This window comes from Rattus rattus, chromosome 5 (genome assembly GCF_011064425.1).
Source record: "Rattus rattus isolate New Zealand chromosome 5, Rrattus_CSIRO_v1, whole genome shotgun sequence".
NCBI classification, from domain to species: domain Eukaryota; kingdom Metazoa; phylum Chordata; class Mammalia; order Rodentia; family Muridae; genus Rattus; species Rattus rattus.
Window position 1 is genome coordinate 48505413 of NC_046158.1, and position 22018 is coordinate 48527430.

The window sequence follows — 22018 nt, forward strand, 5'->3', positions numbered from 1 at the left end:
GATGCTTTCTTACCAAACACAAACACATTTTTAGGAGAAAACTATTCCGTTATAAAATACTAGAAATTATTTTTATGATAATTAATTTATTTATTTTTATTTTTTATTTTTATTTTTTTTTCGGAGCTGGGGACCGAACCCAGGGCCTTGCGCTTGCTAGGCAAGCGCTCTACCACTGAGCTAAATCCCCGACCCCGATAATTAATTTTTTTTAATTTAAAAATTTATGTATTTTATTTATATGAGTACTCTGTAGCTGTCTTTAGACACACCACGAGAGGGCATCTGATCCCATTACAGATGGCTGTGAGCCACCCTGTGGTTGCTGGGAATTGAACTCAGGACCTCTGAAAGAGCAGTCAGTGCTCTCAACAGCTGAGTCATCTTTCTAGCCCCAATATATTTTTATTTAGATCTTGTGTCACATGCTATAAGAATCCTCAATAATTCATGTCCCCGCATATCTATCTAGGTACAAGCCAATAAATAAACTTCTTTAAAAGTCCTTTTCTCAGGTTCATTAAGGAAAACAGGGTTTCTTAAGATTTTGTTAATGTTGGGCCACAGACCTTAAGCAACACAAACAACATTGTAACCACTATTCAGCGGAAGAAAACACCTTCAATATAAGCGCTGGAATGTTCTCATTAGCATTTTAAGGGCAGATAGATGGCCTTGGTGCTGGCAACAGTACCAAGAACTGACTACATATCCCAGTATTCCTTGCTTCTATTGGAGACCACAACTCCCACAGAACTCCGCTCGCTCACGCAAGGGCGCCTCGCTGCTGGGACTTGTAGTTCTCTGGGGTATTGCGTGCTCCGCCCCAGGATGTGAGGTGTAGTTGTCCAGCTTTTGCCAAAGCGGAAACGCTTCGGATCCCGCGGCCGGTGTGTCTCTATTTCACCGGTCAAATTCTGTTTTGCAAAAGGTAAGTCACAGAGAGGGCGCCCTTCCGTGCCGGGCGGTAAAGATTCTGTTTTTGTGGGAGACCGCGTCTCGGCGCAGTCATTTGTCCCTTGGCTCTCGCCGTAGCGGCCGCCGCCCATCCCTCTTTGTGTGTTTGGGACGCCAGGGATCTGTGGTGGCGACAGTTGGAGAGGGACGTTCCCGGAAAGTTACCGGTCAGAGGAAACTATCTCCACATCACCACCTGACAGGTGGGTTGGCTGCGCTTCCTTCAAGGCCCTTTTGCCTCTGATGGCTGCTTCGCAGCTCGCGGGCCCGCCCGCCCGATGTACTGACAGCGCCGGTCCGGGTGACTTAAGGCGGCCTGGGGAGGCCACCGCGGCCCTTGGCAACCCATCGGGACCCTCCGCAGGCGGCCCAGACCCTAGGAGTTTGTCCCGCACTGGTCTGGCGGTCCCTGGACACACTCCAGCCCGGACCGCACCCTCTTGGCCTTAAGCCCTGGGAGAAAGTAATTCCTTAAGCTTTGCTTATTTTTTATTAATAAAAGTGACTGCTACCTGGGTCAGTAGCATGACCAGGCACCTAGTGTTGAAGGTCGCTGAACACTGAGGTTGTAAACATTCTAGACAGTTTCCTTTCTCCGGAGTTTTAAGAAAATGAACCTGTCAGTCACGGAGCCCTGGCCTGTCTGAGAGTGAGGGTGCTAACTGATCGCCTATGCTTCAGAGGGACAGAATAGTTATGGTTGACAGAAAAAGTATTTCTTTAAACTAGATAGCAGGCAGTATTGGTATACACGTTGACAATTGGCTCAAAACAGAAAATTATAAGTATTATTTATAATACATAATAGTATAAATAATATTATCAGAGTAATATGTATGGAAGCTCTTTTCAACAGCCTTTACATATTATTTGGAGACCTGAAAAGGGTGGGCGAAGAAACACGAGCTTTGCTTTGCGAATTTGTTTAAATAACTTGGTTGGAAGTATGTGTAAGAGTGTATATGAAATGAATTTACCGTTACCTGCTCGCCAGTTTTTGCAGCACTGCCCTGTCTTTCTGAAGTACTCTAACCAAAATGCCTCTTTTTCATTTGCATAGAAGAATTTTTTCGTTTTCATGGATGAATTTTGGCTCCTTACCAACTTGCCCTTTATCCAAATTTATTGAGATCCTAAGAGATTCCTAAACTCCTCAAGAGGTTATTCACCGAGTTTTCCTTGATCGAAAGCATTTAATCCTGCAGTTGTGTAGAGGGAGACACTGACAGAGATTAAACCAGTAATGTAGAGAAGGTAACAAGGTCCTGGCTCCTACCTTACACTGAGCTCCTAGGTTACCTTTCCAGTTCAGAAAGCTCCTACTTCCTCACTCCTTCATAACAGGCAGTATGACGATGGGATCATGTTTGTAAGTCCATCTCCTTTGCAGGTGAATCACTTAGCCATTGTCAGCTCAGTGTTAAGGTTGCTGTGATGTGAATGTGACAAAAACACAGCCCCCAATTCAGTGAGATGACTTTCTACTAGGGAACGTTTCAGGCCGTATAGATAATCATATAAAAAGGCCACAAGAACGTGTTCAGGTGGAAAGATATTGTTTGATTGATAGTGGTGGAACATCTATAGAACTTAAAAGAATTTTTAGGAATTTCCTGTTTAGCCATTCAGTGTTTTATCAAGTTTCTGGGAACAAAACACAGACATCTCTGGTAATAGTCTTGGTTTCATAGCTGAAGACATAAGAGTTCTTTAAAAGCCTGTCTTGCTATGTACGGCCCAGTCTACCTGGAACTCAGAATCTTTGTGCCTCACTTCCAGAGAGCTGGGATTACAGGTGTGAGCCCTCAAACTCTGCCAGAACTTAAGCCAACAGTGTGGTTTGTTTTTAACATAACATAACACTAGTTATGACCTTTATTACCTAGTACTCAAATACAGAGTCATCAGAAAACATCGAATCTGGGTGTGCTGGATGACTTTAGCACACCAGAGTCTGAGGTAGGAGAATTGCTATGAGGACATCCTGGGCTACATTATGGTTTCAAGACCAGCCTGGCTACAGAGTGACACATTGTTAAATGTGGGCTTAGGAACATGAAAGCACTTATGTGCTAGATTATGCTCAAGTCTAGGAAATACTTGTATATACATTTGTTTATAATTTTATCTTACCTTTTTAACCCTATGTATATATATTTTTATTACTTTAAAAGTAGAACTTATATTTTCTCCATGGGTACCATTGAACGTCTTTTATCTTCTTGGCATACTTCTTGAAGTACTGAATTGTTTTTAAAAGCCAAATGTTTGTTTTTTAAATCAGTGTAATGATTATTGTAAATGTTGGTGTGCTTTTAAGGTCACAACCATGTCGGACAAAAGTGAATTAAAAGCTGAGTTGGAACGTAAGAAGCAACGGTTGGCCCAAATCAGAGAAGAAAAGAAGAGGAAAGAAGAGGAAAGGAAAAAAAAAGAAGTATGTTTGATTCACTAAAACCAACAAAAGCCTTCAGTATGAGTAAGGGCATTCTGCACTAGTATCAGGACCCTGCAGATCCCAAGCTGTCACTGCCAGTGCAGCCTGATCAGTGAATCTTGCTTTGAAGTGGGGTATACAACGATGACAAAACTGGTGCAGGATGATGTTCTCAATGAGCTGAAATTTATAATTTGATGCATTTCTAAGATTTGAGTTATAAAAATTAAATTTACTCATGTAGTCTTCTAGAGATATATTTTTTAGGCAAAGTAAGGGTCATCTGCATTTTAGTTCATTGTAGTACATTATAGTACTCATCTGCATTAAGGTAACACATATATATATATATGTATACATATAATAAATTAGTTTATCATAATAAACTCATTATCCAGATAATTTGATATTCCTGGCAAACTGAAAAATATATGTAACAACTTATTTGAGTAGAAATTTGCATATATTTAATATTTGTCATGAGTTAGTCCTTGAAATATGGTTACTGAGCAGTAGATTAAAAGTATCAAAAAGGGGGGTTGGGGATTTAGCTCAGTGGTAGAGTGCTTGCCTAGGAAGCGCAAGGCCCTGGGTTCGGTCCCCAGCTCCAAAAAAAAAGAACCAAAAAAAAAAAGTATTAAAAAGGTACTTTTATCTTCTGATTTTGTTTATCACATACCATGATATTGCAAATATATGTTGGCTTTGAGCTGGCCATACTTTACTTGCTCTTCCTTGATATTTACACATTGTTCCTAAGTGCATCTCTTTGGGCAGATTTGTGTACACAGATACATTTCAAATGGTCAGTATAACATAGTTTGCCCTAAGTGTGCCTGCCTGTCCTACCAAGTTTGTGTTTATAAATGTGTAAGTAATAGCCAGGACTACAAGAAGACTGTAAGACCCCTCTTAGGACCTAGAGGGAAAGCATTGCTGAGATACTTGGGAAGATACTGAGGTACTGTAATTGGGCTGTTTCCTACCTTTCCAAACCTTTCTGTGATACACAGAAATGGGTTGAAGCTTTGCCTTGGATATTTGAGTCACAGCTAACTGGGGAAAGCATGGTTCAGACTGGCAGAGTCAGTCCAAATAGTACTTAGAGCCTTAAACTGTTGAGTCAATATTGAGAGCAACCTTGACTTTGTCTTCTGTGGGTGGCTGTAAGTGGCCTCTAAGGGGTAATTCTGACATGATTAATGTCTGACTTAAAGTCTCATAACAGTGTGAGATGGTAAGCAGTGAAGGCTCAGCTTGGCAATGGGACCTCTTTTTGCTATAATTTGATGAAAATAAGCTAATATGATATAAAATGTTGTGACCAAGAAAAGTCAATCAGTATATAAATAACAGTTGTCTACTTGACAAGGTTTTCATTGAAAGCTTAAGATTTTCTTGATATTTTTATGTTCTAAGAATGTTAGATTTGTCCATTGTAGCTAGAAGATTTTGCTAAAATATATATAAATGGCCAAAATAAAAGTTGGTAAAGGGGTTGGGGATTTAGCTCAGTGGTAGAGCGCTTGCCTAGTGAGCACAAGGCCCTGGGTTCGGTCCCCAGCTCCAAAAAAAAAAAAAAAAAAAAAAAGTTGGTAAAATTTTCCTAACAAAATGTTATGTTATTAAAATTTTTTTTTTTGGTTTTAACCAGTTCCAGCCATGTGTTTTTGTTACTGTAAGACCTAAGAATGGGGTTAGGGGCATTTGTGTGCAACCCTATCTACTTGGGAGTTAAGGTAGGAAGACCTCGTAAGTCCAGATTTGAGGCCAGCATGGGTAAGATGAAAAAACAAACAAAAAACCAGACACAATAATGATATCTATAACTTTTAAAAATTAATTTTCTCCAGAAGAGCTTTAAACAATTACCTGTGTGTGTACATGCTTGTACATGGGTAGAGATGCCCAAGGAAGAGTCCAGAGCCTGTTGTCTTTCCCACAGCTAGAGTTTGGGTGGTTGTTGGTTACTAGACATGGGGGCTGGGAACTGAACTTGGGTCCTGTGTAAGAGCAGTGTGGACTCTCAACCACCAAGTCCTCTCTTCAGCCTCTCTGGAAGAATGTTTTATAAATAGTCTTTACATAAATCCATTGGAAATTTTATGTAGAACTTTAAAAATGATTCTTTTTTTAAACAAATCTATTTGCTTAATTCTTATGTCTTAAATCTCTTTATTTGTGGAGACCTCTAGATTATAAACATTGATGAAGTAATAATGATTTATAAAAAGAACTTTAATATTAAAAACTAATTTCATCCTAAAAGTCATTGCACAGTGGCTCTTCCAGAGGACCAGTTTTGATTCCCAGCACCACATGACGTGGCAGTTCACAGTATGGTAGCTCCAGTCTAGGGATCCGGCTTCCTCTTTTAGCCTCCATGGGTACCAGCCTGTGCTGCACATGCATACCTGCAAGCAAGCAAAACACTGTCCGCATATGCGAAGTAAAATAAAGCCTTCAAATAAAACATATATATGTAGAAGTCTTTCATAGTAAACTTTAACTTGAGTTTTGACTTAAAATTTCAGACTGATCAGAAGAAGGAAGCTTCAGTCTCTGTGCAGGAAGAGTCTGACCTTGAAAAGAAGAGACGAGAAGCCGAGGCCTTGCTTCAGAGCATGGGGCTAACTACAGACTCCCCTATTGGTAAGGACCTGACTATATCTATTCATGGGAGACGGCGTAGATTCTGTCGAGCTCAGACATAGCCAAGCTCAGTGCATTGGTTTGTTACCTTTTCATATTTTCTTTGTCTCAAAAGCATTAATCTTAGCATTTGCCTGTAATTCCTTTTTATCCCAGATATATCAGTACAGAGTTACTTTATTTGTGAAATCAAGATTAATACCTACCAACACATTACCAAGCTACCAATTGAATTTTCTTATTTAAATAAACAATTTACTATGCACTATACTGTGTTAAACTTAAAGATGAGTATTTCCTAATCTTAACTCTATTCTCCTTTTTGTAGGCTAGGATAAGGTATACTAAGTCAAAGTACTCAGAACGAAGGAGCAGGAAGAGAAATGTATAGTATTCTCCCTGTTCCAGAAAGCACATAGTACTGTTGCTTCTTTTGGCACTAATCTCACTTGGTCCTGGTCTTCCTCCTGTGTTAGTCATCTTGATTGCTATATTAAGCCAGTAGACTGTGCAGGAGAGATACTGAGAACTATCTAGATACATACACGAAAGCATTAATGCTTAATGTAGTTCTGTGTTAGGTGCTGCTACAGAGACTGTATTTGAGTGTGGCATTTTAGGGACCTGGCACTTGAAGGTTATTGTTGAGCTGCTGTCTTTGTGTGTTTGTGTGTGTTCAGTTAGGTGCCATGCATGTAGAATCTAGAAGACAGCTTTGGATGGTGTTCCTTGGGTGCTGCCTACCTTCCTGACCTAGGGCTCTCAGAGTAGACGAGGCTGCTACCAGTGAGTCCGAAGGTCAACTAGACTCCATCTCCTTGGCTGGGATTACAAGTGTGTATCACCATAGCTGGTTCTGGGGCTAGAACTCCAGTCCTCATATTTGTGCAGCAAGCACTTTATGAGCAGAGCTGTTTCCTTAGCAATGTTTTCATGTTGTTGAGGTTTTGTTGTTTTGGGATTGGGTTTAGCTGTTGAGACAGGGTTTTCTGCCCAGTCTGACCTCGTACTCCTAATCCTCTTGCCTTGGCCTTCTGAGTGCTGGGATTATAGGTGTGTACCATCATACCTAGGGTGCAGACTAATTTTATCTAGCATAGGGGATGTATACCAGAGGGAGTAACTGCAGTGTGTCTGTTGTGAAACTGAACTGTCCTTAGTAAAACTGATCTTTATTTCTAAAAGGTTTTAAGATGAAAAGGCTTCTTTGTCTTAGCATCTGCTTCCTTGTTACGTCTTCCTGCTCTTAGTTTTTCTTTATTGATAGAATTTGAAGACTATAGCACATTAATTTATATTTATATTTGTGTATTTAATAATCCTATGCTATATATTTTGATTTTAAAAACAAATTAATTCGACTATTTTTCTTATTATCCTAGTAACTGACCCACACACTCATGAGTTGTACGGGCCTTGAGAGGGTCTTGTTTTCTTATTTTCTGGGCCATTGGGTTTTGTTTTTCTTCTAGGAATCCCCCACCCCACCCCCTGCCCCAACTTCCATTTCACTGAATTTACTTGCTTATGTCTTAATTCATAGCCTTCTCTATTGATTCTTGAAAGATCACTCTTTGGAGATGTAGGAGAGAGGGTTTGCCCTCTTTTCTCCATTTCTAACTCTCCTATGTGAGAATTTATAATACTTAGTTTTAAAGCTTTTAAAGAAAAATCTTAACCATTCACTCATTAATTCAAAAAATGTTGAGTACTTATGATAAAGTTCCTTGCAGAGTTCCTGTAGGGAGCTGGGTTGTTGTGGTGCTGTCAGAGTGAGACTGCGGGCTGCATTAGAGCAGGTGTTCAGGAAGAGCTTGGTAAGAACAGGACGGTCAGAAGAAGCCCCACATGCTAAGGCTGAGAGTGGGAGCAGTCCAGGTGCAGGGATAGTGAGTGTAAGTCCCTGCGTAAAGCTTGCCTGGGCGGGCTTGGTGGTGGCAGCGCAAGAAGCCAGAGAGAGGCAGAGCAGAAGTGGGCAGAGGCCAGGTGATGGACACAAGGCCTTGGGCAGGATGGAAGAGTTTTGTTCTTAACCCAATCAAAAGAAAGCAACAGCAACAAGGAAGACTAGACTTTAAAGAAAGCAGAGAAAACAAAGCAGTCTTTCCCCAAGGTAACCATTATTACCTTAGGAAAATAGATGCACTTCCGCTTACAAGAAACTTTGGCTATAGACTCTAAACATAAGACTATATCTAGCATAAGTCAAGGCAATTCATTCTTACTCAGGTCTTTCTCCAGGAACCAGTGTTGTATTGTTTCCATTTAGCAGAATCTGACCTAATTTAGTAATCCTTACTTCAAACCGAGCTATCTTCCAATATCATGGTGACAAAGTCTTCAGATCCTGGAAGGGTACAGTTCTATTTCACTCTTCACCCTGAGGAATTCCTGATCCTGTGCACCTGTGCACAAGCTCCAATGGCAGGAGCTGCAAAGAATTAATGATAGCTTAGGCATCATAGCTGGGCTGGGTCTGCAGGGCTTGTTGAAGGATTTCAAGCAAAGGCTTCCTTAAGGAGAAACTAGAAATGGTTTATCAGAGCTGCAACTGGCTCTCAGTCATAGATGTTGTAGCCTCTCTTAGGCGACACTTGAGTTTTGAAAGTTAACTCTGAGACAAGTTGATTAAAGTAAAAATATGCCTATGTCAACCCGTTCTAGCCAGTAACAAGGTGGTTTTGTCTTAACTGGAACTGGAGTAGTTTTAGCTGAGGCAGGCAAAGCACAGGTAGCATTTTGTCTCCCTGTTGTACATGCATTCTTAGACTGAGCCTTAGCAGGGAGCGTTTATTCCCTTGCTGTCCTTTCTGTCTGATAGATTCTTACTCTTACTTCTGTTTGGGGTGGGGCAGGGTGGTGGCAGACATGCTACAGGAGAACCTTGTGAAGTCAGTTCTTTCCTTCTACCTACATAGATTCTGGGACGGAGTCAGGCTTCTGGGCTTGCACAGCACTCGTCCTCACTGGCCAAGCTCTCCTGCTAGTCCTTCTGTCGGCCACTGTTTTGTTCTGTGTGTAAACATGAGAGAAGGGGCAGAAGGAAAGGAAAAAATATTGTTAATCTTCAATCCATTAGTTTGGCATTTTTGCTAAATTAAACTATGGAAAGACAGTGTATAGCTAGGATTTTTTTCTTTCTAGTGAAAACAAATTTCATGAATGTGAGTGATTACTGAAAGATTTTAACGGTTTTTAATATTTATTTTTCTTTTATATGTATGAGTGTTTTACCTGCATGCATGATGTCACTGTGTGACATACCTGCTGTCTATAGAGGTCAGAAAAGGGTGTCAGCTACCGTATTGGTGCTGGGAACCAAACTGGGATCTTTTGTGGCCTAGTTAGAGATTCTTTGATGAAACATCATGACCAAAGCAATTTGGGGAGGAAAGGACTTATTAAAGCCGTATGTTTCACGTCACTTTTCAGCTGAAGGAAGTCAGGACAGGAACTCAAACAGGGCAGGAACCTGGAGACAAGAGCTGATGCAGAGGCCATGGAGAGGTGCTCCTTACTGTGTTGCCCCCCAATGCTTGCTCATCCTGCTGCTTATAGTGCCAGAACCACCAGCCCATAATGGGATGGGCCCTTCTCCATGGATCACTAAGAAAATGCCCTACAGGCCTGCCTGCCTACACGTATCTGCCCTGATCTTATAGAGACATTTTCTCAATTGAGGCTTCCTCCTTTCAGATTCTAGCTTCAAACAAGTTGACATAAAACGAGCTAGCATATTCTGCCAAAACAGCAAGGTCTATTAACTATTGAGTTATCTTTCCAGCCCCAGCATCTTCTTGATTAAATATCAGCTTGCTATTTGGCATGTGAACAGTTAGAATTTATAGCTGCCTGTAACAGTAGAATATTAATGTTAGATCTAGCCAAAGTAGAACAGCTTAGGACAGTAGTAAGCAGGCTTCGAGAAACAAGCCAAGTGTCATTGCTGTATATTCAAAATTGAAAGAATGTAAAGGCATATGAGGTTATGTTTACCAAAAGAGCATAAGCTGATCAGCCCAGAATTAATGTCTTTCAATAGCTGCTGTGGCCTGCAGTGTTTAGGATTTAGCCTTTCTGTTTAGCCAGATCCCCACATGTTCTTCCTTTCTTATTCTAAACTATTTTCCCCCTCTTAGCTGACTTAACAGAATGAAGCCAATAAAGGGCTAAGCACATTATGGTGATCTTGTTGCCTTTAAAAAATGAGGGAACAGTTGGGAAGGGGTGGGAGGACAGGAGCTATGTCTCGGCAGGTAACACCGTCTAACTCTAGCCTAAGACTTGGGTTAGGTTCTCAGCACCCATATAGGTAGATAACAACTTCCTGTAAGCCAGCTTCAGGGGATCTGATGCCCTCCTCTGGCCTTTTGGGGCACCTGCATTCATGTGTGCATACTGCCACATAAATATACACATAATTAAAAACAAATCCTAAAAAATAATTAGGCAAAATGCATTTCATAATCCTTAAAACATACATTTATAACCCCAATATTAATACCCAGTGCTTATTTATAATTTGTTCTGAAGATAAAAAATACACAGATAAGTTGTGATAATTTTGTTGTTGTTTTCATAATCTACAATTTAAAAAATAAGACAAAAAACCCTGGGGCTGGAGGGATGGCTCGGAAGTTAAGAACCCTTGTTACTCTTGCAGAGGGCCCAGGTTCAATTCTCAGTACGCACGTGGTGGCTCACAGCTGTTTGTAACTCTAGGTCTGAAGGATCAGACCCCCTCTTCTGACTTCTGAGGGCACTGGGCAAACAAACACTCGTGTAGATAAAAGGAATAACTTTAAAAGTTTAGTTTGCCTCATGATAGATGGACACTTGTTTTCTTTCCACTGTAAAAATTGTTTTAAGTAGGGGTTGGGGATTTGACTCAGTGGTAGAGTCCTGGGTTCGGCCCCCAGCTCCGAAAAAAAGAAAAAAAAAATTGCTTAAGTAACAATCAAACATATTTAAATTTTAAAAATTAAAATTACTGTTCAAAACTCTAATATGATTCTTTCTTTTTATTCTACTAAGATAATTATTTTCCTCTTGAGATGGAGTTTGATATTGTCTGGCCTGGAGCACACAGAAATCCACCTGCTTTTACCTCCCAAATGCTGGGATTAAATGTGCATACCACCATGGATTGACTAATCTTTTTATTTTCAGTGTCACTAATAAAACAGCTCTATTGCTGGTAGAGTGATGTTTCGTTGGCCATTTGACTGGTTTTTGTGTGGTATTGTTGAGAATAGAGTCTCTCACATTTTTATCAATGGGTCCAGCACAGGCTGGACCTTAAATGTTTGTTTGGATTTTATTAGATTGTGTCTTTCTACTTGGAAAGACCAAACAAAGGACACCCTTCTTTAAGACATTGTACGCTAACTTGAGTTCAAAGGGATCCATTCCCCCCCTCCCTCCCCACTGCTTCCATAAGCATGGGCATGCACACTGTACACAGACATAAATGCACACATATAAAAATAAAAATAAGTATGAAAAAAGACATTGTACACAGACACATAGCAGAAAATGAAACTCACTATTTCCTCAAATGAACGTTCTGACTTGTAGGTGAGCATATCCAGTAGCTAAGTTTCAGTGCGGCATTGCTGGCCCAGCTTTGCTTTGCTGTTTCTCCTTCTGAGGTCTCCTGTCATTTCCGGGTGTTTTAGATCAGACTTGTAGAGAGGACACTGTCCACGTTGCCAGCTCAGTCTTTTCAAGTGTAGATGAATTTTTACAAACCATTCTTGATAAGGAATGTTAAGATTTATTTATTTGTTTTATTTGAGTACCCTGTTGCTGTCTTCAGACACACTAGAAGAGGGCATCAGATCCCATTACAGATGGTTGTGAGCCACCATGTGGTTGCTGGGAATTGAACTCAGGACCTCTGGAAGAGCAGTCAGTGCTCTTAACCTCTGAGCCGTCTCTCCAGCCCTGTTGGTTCCTTATGATATTTTAATCTACAAAATTTTTTATCAACTTCATTTAAAAATGTAATGCTCTAAATTATATTGAGAATATTTTTAACAATATCAATACTGTCATAATATAATTCTCTATATTGAAGACAACATCTTAATTTTCTAATAATGAATAATAGTCTATTTTGAAGAGTATTCTTAATAGTATGATAATGAATAATGTTCATTATTGGAGGAAAGGCATTGTATATGGAGAAATTAGTATTTCAAAGAGTTAATATGTAAAGCAATGTTCCTTAGAAGAACAAAGAAAGCAGATAGCTTAGATGTGAGCCCTAGGCTGAGCGCACGTGTCCATTCACAAAGGGGCATGACACGATAGTAAAGTGTGTATTGGTGCACCAGCTGAGAAACCCGGTGCCTTGGGTTGTCCCAGAAGCTGATTCTGTCCAATCACTGTCTTCTGCCAACATTCTGAACCTCTGTGCTTACTTTTCATAACTGCCTACCTCTCTAAGCACTGCTTCCAGGCAAAAGCCCTTTCCCCAGAGACTTTATTCTATCACGCACGGTCCTTCATCTCTGAGGCTTTTGTGCAGACTTGCAGATTTAGTGTTAATTTTCAATCTAAGTGCATTTTTAGAGTCTTTATGCTTAAAAATATTCTAGTCATTCTTCATTGACCAGAGGCTGTAATGTTAATTTTATATCTTTGGAAAGCCAAGGTCTTAGGATGATGTGTGAAGCCTTCTTGATAAACTTTTTATGCTAGAGAAGGAACCAGTCCTCTTGTCAGAATTGTTTATGTGATGAGGAGGGCTGTGGTGGTGTTTTCAGTTCATGCTTCTGCAGTTCTCAGAGAAAGGAACACGTGCTGTCTTTGCCATGAACTTCTGAGCAGCTTAAATCCATTAGCTGATTCATGTTGTATCATGCAAACCTGCTTTAGACCATTTTATAAACAACTTGAAATAAAGGCAGTCTGATCAAATCACTGTCTTACTAAGCAAATTATATTTTAAATATTTGACAAAAGCTACATATTAATGGCTTATGATACTTTCAAAGACAGTTATAGTTACAAGCTGTCCTTTAAAATGAATTCCAGAAGTGAAGTCTTTCTAAGATTTGGTAGCTCATGAGTTCAAGTCTTCCTGCTCCCTGAGTGTATGCTTTCATTATTTCAGAGGTGTGTTGAAGTCTGAGAGTGTAGTGGCCCTGCCTCATTGTATAATTATTCTATTCTTTTTTCCTGAGACTAATTGAGTTACACTGTGGTAGTCAGCATTGTCGCCTTGTTTTCTATTAGCATCGGCCTTTTGATGATCATAGTGACTTGCATTTCCCAGGTGTCCCTCCTGAGGTGCATTATTTACTACAAGATGAAGTTAGTCAGCTGATAGTAGCTAAGAGCCTTGTTTAATGTGGCCTCTCCATCACCTGGCTCTAACCTGCGGCTGAGCATTGAGACTGTAGGGTGGGATGTCTGGGATGGACACTTAAATAACTGCACATTCAGTCTTGGTGCTACCTTCCCGGCTGAGTCACCAGGAGAGTTTGGTAGCCCTGCCACTCTTGAGTTATTATTTTTTCTGAACATTCACTTTAGAACTGGGTTAATAGATTTATTTACATGTAATTACTATTTAACCTATTTCTAAAGAATTTTGCTGGTATTTTTAACGCAGTCTTAACAAATTGAGTTACTATTAACTTATTGAATAGAATCATTGATATTTGAAATCACCCAAAAAAGGAAAAGACAATGAAAGTGGAAAATATTTCTGATGCCTCCCAACAGATAAGTAGATTGATGATAATTTTACTATATACCTCAGTCTCTCTAATATGTATTTGTAAAGAAATTAAATTTTCAATTATCAAGTTATATATAAAATTTAAAGAACATAGACTTTCTATTTTGAAGATCTTTGGTATGGAAATATGGTGCCTTACTCCAATTTAATAAACATGTATTTGTGTTTACAGCACAGTACACAATGCCATTCCTGTGTGCAGCTGGAGCTTAGACTAGCAGAAGCCTCACAGTGAGAGGGATAAAAAGATAAGGAATGAACCTAGGAAAAGCCAAAGGACTAAGACATTACGTATTATTTTAGCGCATTCCCTTTTAGCCATATTGAGTTATATATGCAGCACCTCACACAGTGCCAACATTGTTTCCTGTGGTTGCATAATTGTTTCTTACACTTAATCATAATATTAGGAACATTGGTTTTGTTTTTAATACTGTTTTAAATCTAAGCAAGAATTAACCACTATTAGCTTAGACCACAAACATTGTAGCTATGACTTTTTCTTTATATATTACTGATTATATAAGTAGGAATTTACCTTCTGTTTAGTAGACTAGTTAGTAAAGTCAGTGCAACATAAAATGTGTTAGTCTGCCTTGTTTCAGATTTTAATAAAATTTATAAAAAAAAATGTGTTAGTCACTTAATGTTGCACACTGAAAGATTATTTTAAAAAGATACTTGGGATTGGGAACATTTATGGTAAAAATTTAACCAGAAGATGGCAGTGATGAGCCTCCTATACTTCCTGCTACGGTAATCAAAAAGTTTTCCGAATGTCACAGCATGAAATGTGCACGTTTAGCGTAGTGTTGAGACTTTGGAGAAAGATAGTTGTTATTGTTTTATATGCTATAAAGAATGTATGTTGTTCTCTAAGAAGGGATTAAGAATATTTTGGGTGTCTGTATCTTTGTCTGTACGTTCAGTTTTTTCTGAGCACTGGGGTAAGGAAGTTACCATACATCTTGCTGTGTGTAGTTTGCATGTGTCGCTTTATGTGCTGCATCATGTCTAGAAGGCATGCTGTTTTATGGCCTGTTTGCATTTCCTATCCAAATTGCTGGAAACTAATGAACATTTTAAAGGAGCCATTCCTTTATCTATATCATGTCCCTTAATTACCTCTTTTCAGTGGAGAATATGTATAATGTAAATTTAGTATTAATTTTAAATACTAATTTTTTTGAGGCATCAGGGATCAAATCCAGGGCCTTGCACATGCTAGGCAGGCACTGAGCTATATCCCCAGCCCCTAAAATTATTAGACAAAGGTTTAACATTTTAAAACAAATCTTGAAAACCAGAGATTAAATTACTTGAAGCACATTTCAAAGTTTTGACTTTGGCAGTGTAATCAGTTAACACATAAAATACGATGGTCGTGTAAGAGTGACATTAAGACGGGGAGAAGGAATGTTCTCCTTTGAAATCAGTGGCCGCTTTGGTGATGGACGAGATGAAGACACAGCCTTCCGTAGTCTTGTCTTTTAAGCGCAGGAAGCCTGAATGCATCTTGCCAGAGAAATGGCATGAGTCTTCAGCATGGCTGCTGACTTTGTCTTTCCCCTCTCTTCTTACTGTTCATTTCCACCCTTGTATTTCTGTTGTCTGCTTTGTCATTATTTTCCCCTTTTTGTTAATTATTTCATGTTAAATTATTTTTGAAACACCGTAAGCTGAGCAACCTCTCCGTGTAGTAACAGCGGATACCTGTCTATTTCACTATCTAGTCCCTCCTCCCATGTCTCCATCCTCCAAGTCGGTGAGCACGCCAAGTGAAGCTGGAAGCCAGGACTCTGGAGATGGCGCCGTGGGATCTAGGTATGTAATTCTTTCCTAATATTTTAATGATAGAATAGAATGCAGTCAGTGCCAGATGCTGTCAGTGCTTTAGAGAGAGTCTAAGTATTTACGTTGACTTCTTACTTACTTCTTAAACTCCAAACAGCATAGACATTCTCTGCTGTAAATAAATTGGGGTAACTTTTTGCAACAGTATTTTAGCTGTCGTGTTAGTAGTAGATAGCTGTGCTTTTATGGTAATTTATATTAAAAATAGATGTGTTCATGAATTTGAATGTTATACTTAAACAAATGCACTCATTGTGTGAATGTTTTGACTGGGAACAATGTGAAACGTCTTTGTTGTGCCTGATTTTCCACATGACAATTGAACATTGAAACAATTCAATTAAACATCACAGTTCTGTTGTATTAAGTAGCTGATTCTGCTAAATAAGATGAAAAAAATAATCATAGCACAAAATGTCAGCCGGAACGGTGGCTTTCTGAAGAGGACTTGATGTGGTTCCCAGCCCACATCTGCCAGCCCACAGCCCCTGTAACTATAGCTCCAGGGGATTCGGCTCCTGACCTCTGCTGCACTGCACACATACACACACACACACACACACACACACACACACACACACACACACACACACACACACTGTGCACACAGACAAACAAGGTGTGTGCACAAGTGAAATACATCTGTGAAAGAATGCATAAAGTATCAGGTACAGGAATTGCAGCCAAGGAAACATTGGTTTACTTACAAGGTCCATTGAGCTCATGTCTGCCTCATAAAACTGTTATTCCAGTTTATTTTAGGATTCTACATACATGTTGAAACTTGTTTTTCAGACATTCAGTAATACTTCATCTTTTTTCTAAAAGCCATTTTGGGGCAAGTATCAATTCTTCCTGTGTCCTTTTTGTACATGGCAATTGACAAGTTTTTAGTTTACCAGCCCCCTCTTACAGCTGAAGTGAGAGTAATCACAAGTCAATCCACAGCTGACTGAGAATCCTTATTTGGGGCCAAGAAGTTAAAAATCCTGCCCAGGAAAACATCTTAGCATCATCTTAAAGGCTGGGTTAGCTCACTGAGGACGTATCCAGGATGTGCAAAGCCCTAGCTGTTGGTCCCCAGCACTACAAGAAAATAGTTATTGAAACTTTTCAGTTTTATTTTTCCCCCTGCATGTGTATGCATGTGCCCTTCTGGTTAAAGATAAAAATAGACAATAAAGTCTGATAGAGAAAACAAACAAAAAAACTTCACAAACAAATCCTGCAAATAAAAGGGATTGGGTAGGACTGGAGAAATGGCTCAGCAGTTAAGAGCACTGACTGCTCTTCCAGAGGTCCTGAGTTCAATTCCTAGCATCCACATGGCTCACAACCATCTGTAATGGGATCTGATGCCCTCTTCTGGTGTGTCTGAAGACAGCTACAGTGTACTCATACACAATTAAAAGAAAAAAAGTTGCCCTGTGTCCCCACACACAAATAATAAATAAAATTTTTAAAAAGTGGGAGGGTTTGGGTGGTCCAAGAAATCAACAGTATATTCAGTTCCAAAATAATCAGATTATCATTAACAATTAAAAGGTACAGATTGGCCTAGAGAGATGGCTCAGCAGTTGAGAGCACATACTCCTCTTACAGAGGACCGTCTCTAACTTCAGTTTCAGAGAATCTGATGCCTTCTTCTGACCTCTGCTGATATCATGCACACATGCCCTGAATAGACATACATGCAGGCAAAATATACAGAAATATACATAAAAAATATAATCTAAAAGTAAAAGGAGCGGAAAGCTGGCTGACTTGAATCTGAGATGTGCTCTCCAAACTGAGGAATATAGCAGTGCTATTGTTGGAGGTAGACGGTAACTCATATTTAAGAAAAAAATACTTTTCTCTTGACAAGTAATATTACTCTATTAACTATGTGTTTTGAAGACAGTCTACTCTAAATTAATTTTTAGACTAGAGTTGCTTGGTTTATTCTCCCCTGCTTTTTGTTTTTAAGACAGGGTCTCACCGTGTACCCTGGGTAGTTTGGGACTTGCTCTGTATGGACCTGGCCGGCCTCAAACTCAAATTCACTTACCTTTGCCTCCCTAATGCTAGGATAAAAGGTGTGTGCCACCATGCCTGACACTTCCACATTCTTTTATGTAAATATGCCAGTATTCCTTTAAATACCTAATATTTAGATATCCTCAACTGATATTTGCAAGTGAAGGATTTTTCTCGTTTATAACCAACATTATAACAGTGAAAATATTCCTCAACGTAAGTTACTATATTTACTAAATTTCTTTACTATTACATATTATTTTTATTTAAATATTATAATTGAGCTCATTGTTTCCCATCTTAAAAAGGAAAGATTATTTTAAAGCATTGTCAGTAAGTTTATTTTTAAAGTACTGTGTAACATTTATTAATTTTTTTTTTTTTTTCTTTTTTTTTTGAGCTGGGGACCCGAACCCAGGGCCTTTAAGCTTCCTCACGTAAAAAGCGCTCTACCGCTGAGCTAAATCCCCAGCCCCTCATTTACTTAATTTTTAAAGTTAATATGGGTTAGAAGTGTCATCCTCCATGGATAACCTAGAAACTACTAATGATGCTTTGGGATATTGTAAATTGGTACAGGAAGTAAGTACTCGATAGAAAACTGTTTGTGTGTAGGACAGATAGATATTCATCAAATTGCCAGCAAATGCTGTAGATTATCACATAAAATAGGTTTTTCTGCTTTTACAACATACCATTCTAGTGATTGTATCATTAGCTTAAAGATGTTTTTCCAAACTGCTCAAAGGAGATTATCCTGTGCTTACAAATTGTATTTTAAGATTGACTGTAAGAAAAGAAGGAACGTGAGAATTTAAAAGCTGTTCTTAGTGGAGAAAGAGTTTTTAATCTAAGTGTATCAGGGAAGAGAAGAACTTTGAAGTTTTATTTCAGTATCCTGTGAAAGCACTGACTCACCTGCAGATCACTCTGAAGACGGCTGCTTTTCCATTTTACATATACAGATAGAAGCCTGAGTCAGCTCCAAGTTCCATAATGGAAGATAATTTGTAGACGCTTAAAACAGTAGTAAAAAATGTGTTTCTCATCATATGGCATTAAATAGAACACTCAGGTCTGAAAGTGAAGGAGCTCCTCCTGAGCAGAGTGATGGTGGGAGAGTGGGGGTGAGAACAAAGTCTGAGAATGCCTGGTGGTTTCAGATTAGTCCACACAAAGAACAGGAGAAAGATAGAGTCACCATCGTAAGATAGGCCACTGTGGAATAACTCCTTAAAGATAGAAATCAGTGTTGGTACTGCTGATGCTGTGCGAGTAAGTATAAAAGGATGAGCTACTCTCACTTTTGCATGTCGGAAGCTACATTTCATTGTTTCTGTTTACTTCCTTAATCATTTCTGGTCTGAAATGTAAGTTATAGCTATTCAGTAAGGTAATCCATGCTTATTCATCCTTTTTTTCTCTATTTTCGATTAGTTTATTTCTAAGAATTAGGGTTGTACTTTATATGTCTAAAGAACCTTTTCATATTTCTCCACATATTTGAATTTGAATTTTTTTAGAAATGACCATATTCTGAAGAAGTTTTGCTCGATTTTAGACTTATGACATCCTCAACAAGGAGGTTTATGTTATTGGTCAGCTAGAGCCCTTGTATAATATAGAGGCTGTTGACAGAACATTCCTTGGAGACCGTCTCATCAAACCGCTTTTGGTTTAACAAAGCCCAAGTTTGTTGCTGTTCATTGCTCAGTACAAAGTAGGTCTTCACTGTGCCCTCTTTTCTTCATTGTACATATACCAGCCCTGTTTAAATCCTAAGCTGTTTCCTCATAAGAGGAAGGTTTTCTCTTATTTAACTAATTGTTTGTATTGAAAAATAATACAGGCAAGCTGTGAAATCATTTGTTGTATTAAAAGTTATAGAACAAGAACTAGTTTTGTATTCTGTAACTTAAGCAAAATATTCCACAAAATGCTAGTACTGAATTTAGAACTGCACTTAGCCTTTTATAAGGAACTGAGAGCATTAAACTGCATTGCTGACATACAAGAATGCCTGTATGATAAAGCACCTTTTGTTCTGATAATGAGTGGATTTAGCTTAGGTGGAAAACATCAGATATAACATATTTACCCATCAGGCCATGATAAGACATCACCATTTATTTGGGACTGAGATTCTCCAAAACTTAGGTAATTCTTTTGAAAGGGAAAAAAATCTATTTCTTTTCTGGAGACAGACATTCTTAGTTCTTTTCTCAAAGCAGTGACATGTAAGCCCAAGGCAATGCTTAACCCATGAATTACAGCAAGGTCACATTTTGGAAACGTTAGCTATTTTGAATCCCAGTGGGATAGTCCTGGTTCTCTTACCAAAAGGCTTATGTGTTGACTCATTTCCTTTACCAGTATGGCAATTTCCTGCACACATTTAAAGCTTTGGGCAAGATTAGAATATGTTAACTGTTTTTTACTAATCTCTTTTTCATTAGGAATCTTAAAACATTTAACTCTTTCATAGCCTACTTTGTCTACCATCCATAGATAATGTATATTTGGTTTGTATGCTTTAGCTCTTTGTGTCCATTTTGTGGCAATACTAGTTTCCCACATTCTGAAGATACACTGAATTATTGTGGGTTATGTGCCTTCATCTTTAACCACCTTAATGCTTGTTGCATTGGAGTCAGACCTAGGATGTGGGTTGGTTTTAGTCTTACTAACCAGCTCGTGTAGTGTTCAGTTGTGAATAGCATGTTAGTGTTAGCTGTTTACAGAGTGCATTTGCTTGACTAACTTCTGACTTTCTTACTAATGCCTCATGGTTGCCCACAACCATTTAGGACGCTGCACTGGGATACAGATCCATCAGCTCTTCAGCTCCACTCAGATTCCGATTTGGGGTATTGCATGGATTTATATATTCCCTCTTTAATAATTAATTTGCTTTTTTGTGAAACTGTCCTAATTTTACTTTGCTCTAGTTTCTAATATTGTGTCTAGTTAAGATAAGAATTATAATTTACTGTGAAACCTCATTTATCCTTTTATAATTAATGAAAGAAATAGTCTTCATGTGTAATTTTCTGGGTACCATAAGTTTGCCTACTTAAATGGCAAAATTCTTTGTTATTTCTGTTTTTTATATATAAAATTTTCTAAGATATACTAAAAACCATACATATTTATTCATATATCTATAATGTGTATACACACACACACACACACACACACACACACACACACAACAAGTATCTGCTGTAGCCATTGTCTGTGACTAAGATAGCTCTTTTCCCTTGGTAATTTGAAGCTTGTGAAATATGCAGTCATGTACTTGAGTATCTGGAGCAAGAATGCATAAGCCTTAACTGCGTAGAGGAAGTCTCACATTTTCCAGAAGACCCCTCTCTGGCTGTGCCAGGTCTTCTCCCTCTCCCCTTCCCCTTGCTTTCTTACCTTCAGTAAATAGAGCTTTTGGAGAAGTGAGGTATTAATCTTGCCCTTCTCCTGTAAAAACTTAAAAACTACATTGATTTCTGTTACTATTGGGTTTATTATGCTTTCCAGTTGGTAATTTGTCCCAAAACTGTAGTCGGCCCTCTCCTTTTTCTCTAGGTAAGCGAGTGATTTATTTAATGGTCTGTATCTTAAACATCAAGAGTATGAAGTTCTTATTTAAACTTTATCTCAGACTACTCTAGACTGATTCAAATATCCTTAAATCTTAACCATTTAATTATTTGATTATGCCCCCCACCCCTCACTCCAAGGGCTAAGCTATTCCTGAAGTAGAAAACACATTAAAAATGTTTTATGGCGGGGTTGGGGATTTAGCTCAGTGGTAGAGCGCTTGCCTAGCAAGTGTAAGGCCCTGGGTTCGGTCCCCAGCTCCGAAAAAAAGAAAAAAAAAATGTTTTATGGCTCACAGATAGTACCTTAGAGCAAGATTTTTTTTGGTTCTTTTTTTAATTATGTTTTTTTCTATTGGGATGGTATCTTACTCGTGTTGTCCAGGCTGGCCTCAAACTACTGAGTTCTGTGTCCCAGTCCTCCAAGAAGTGGGGTTACAGATGAGTGCCACTATGCCTGTCTCACAAATTACCATTGTCACTGCATTAATCTTATCCTACTCTTTTATAAAGAACCAAATATAAGTGTTAAGGAAAATGAAAAGATATTTATATATACTAACAGTGACATATACTGAAGGTGTGTTTATAAAATACATGAGACATTTAGTTCAGATCTAGGGAAGTTGCAGCAATGCCTATATTGGATGTCCTTTCAAGAGAGGTTTATGACTGAGGACTTTTGGCAACTGGGAAGCATAATTTAGTTTAAATACCTAAGAACTAAGAAAAAAATTCTCTGAATAACTAATAAGA

At 38.7% G+C, this 22018-nt stretch overlaps 1 protein-coding gene across 2 annotated transcripts in view; it reads left to right on the forward strand.

Moving 5' to 3' along the window:
* Positions 1 to 823: 823 nt before the first annotated feature.
* The window catches only part of Dync1i2 (dynein cytoplasmic 1 intermediate chain 2), a 49711-nt gene continuing 28516 nt past the window's right edge, over positions 824 to 22018 (forward strand). Inside the window, exons 1-7 of one of the 2 annotated variants that reach the window (XM_032903472.1) lie at positions 824 to 931; positions 1076 to 1160; positions 3278 to 3394; positions 5929 to 6046; positions 14726 to 14743; positions 15530 to 15620; positions 20477 to 20536. In XM_032903472.1, the coding sequence (XP_032759363.1) occupies positions 3287 to 3394; positions 5929 to 6046; positions 14726 to 14743; positions 15530 to 15620; positions 20477 to 20536 (395 nt within the window). In that variant the 5' untranslated portion in view covers positions 824 to 931; positions 1076 to 1160; positions 3278 to 3286. Of the gene's footprint in view, positions 932 to 1075; positions 1161 to 3277; positions 3395 to 5928; positions 6047 to 14429; positions 14744 to 15529; positions 15621 to 20476; positions 20537 to 22018 lie in introns of those variants that run through there. The other variant, XM_032903471.1, reaches the window with a different exon arrangement.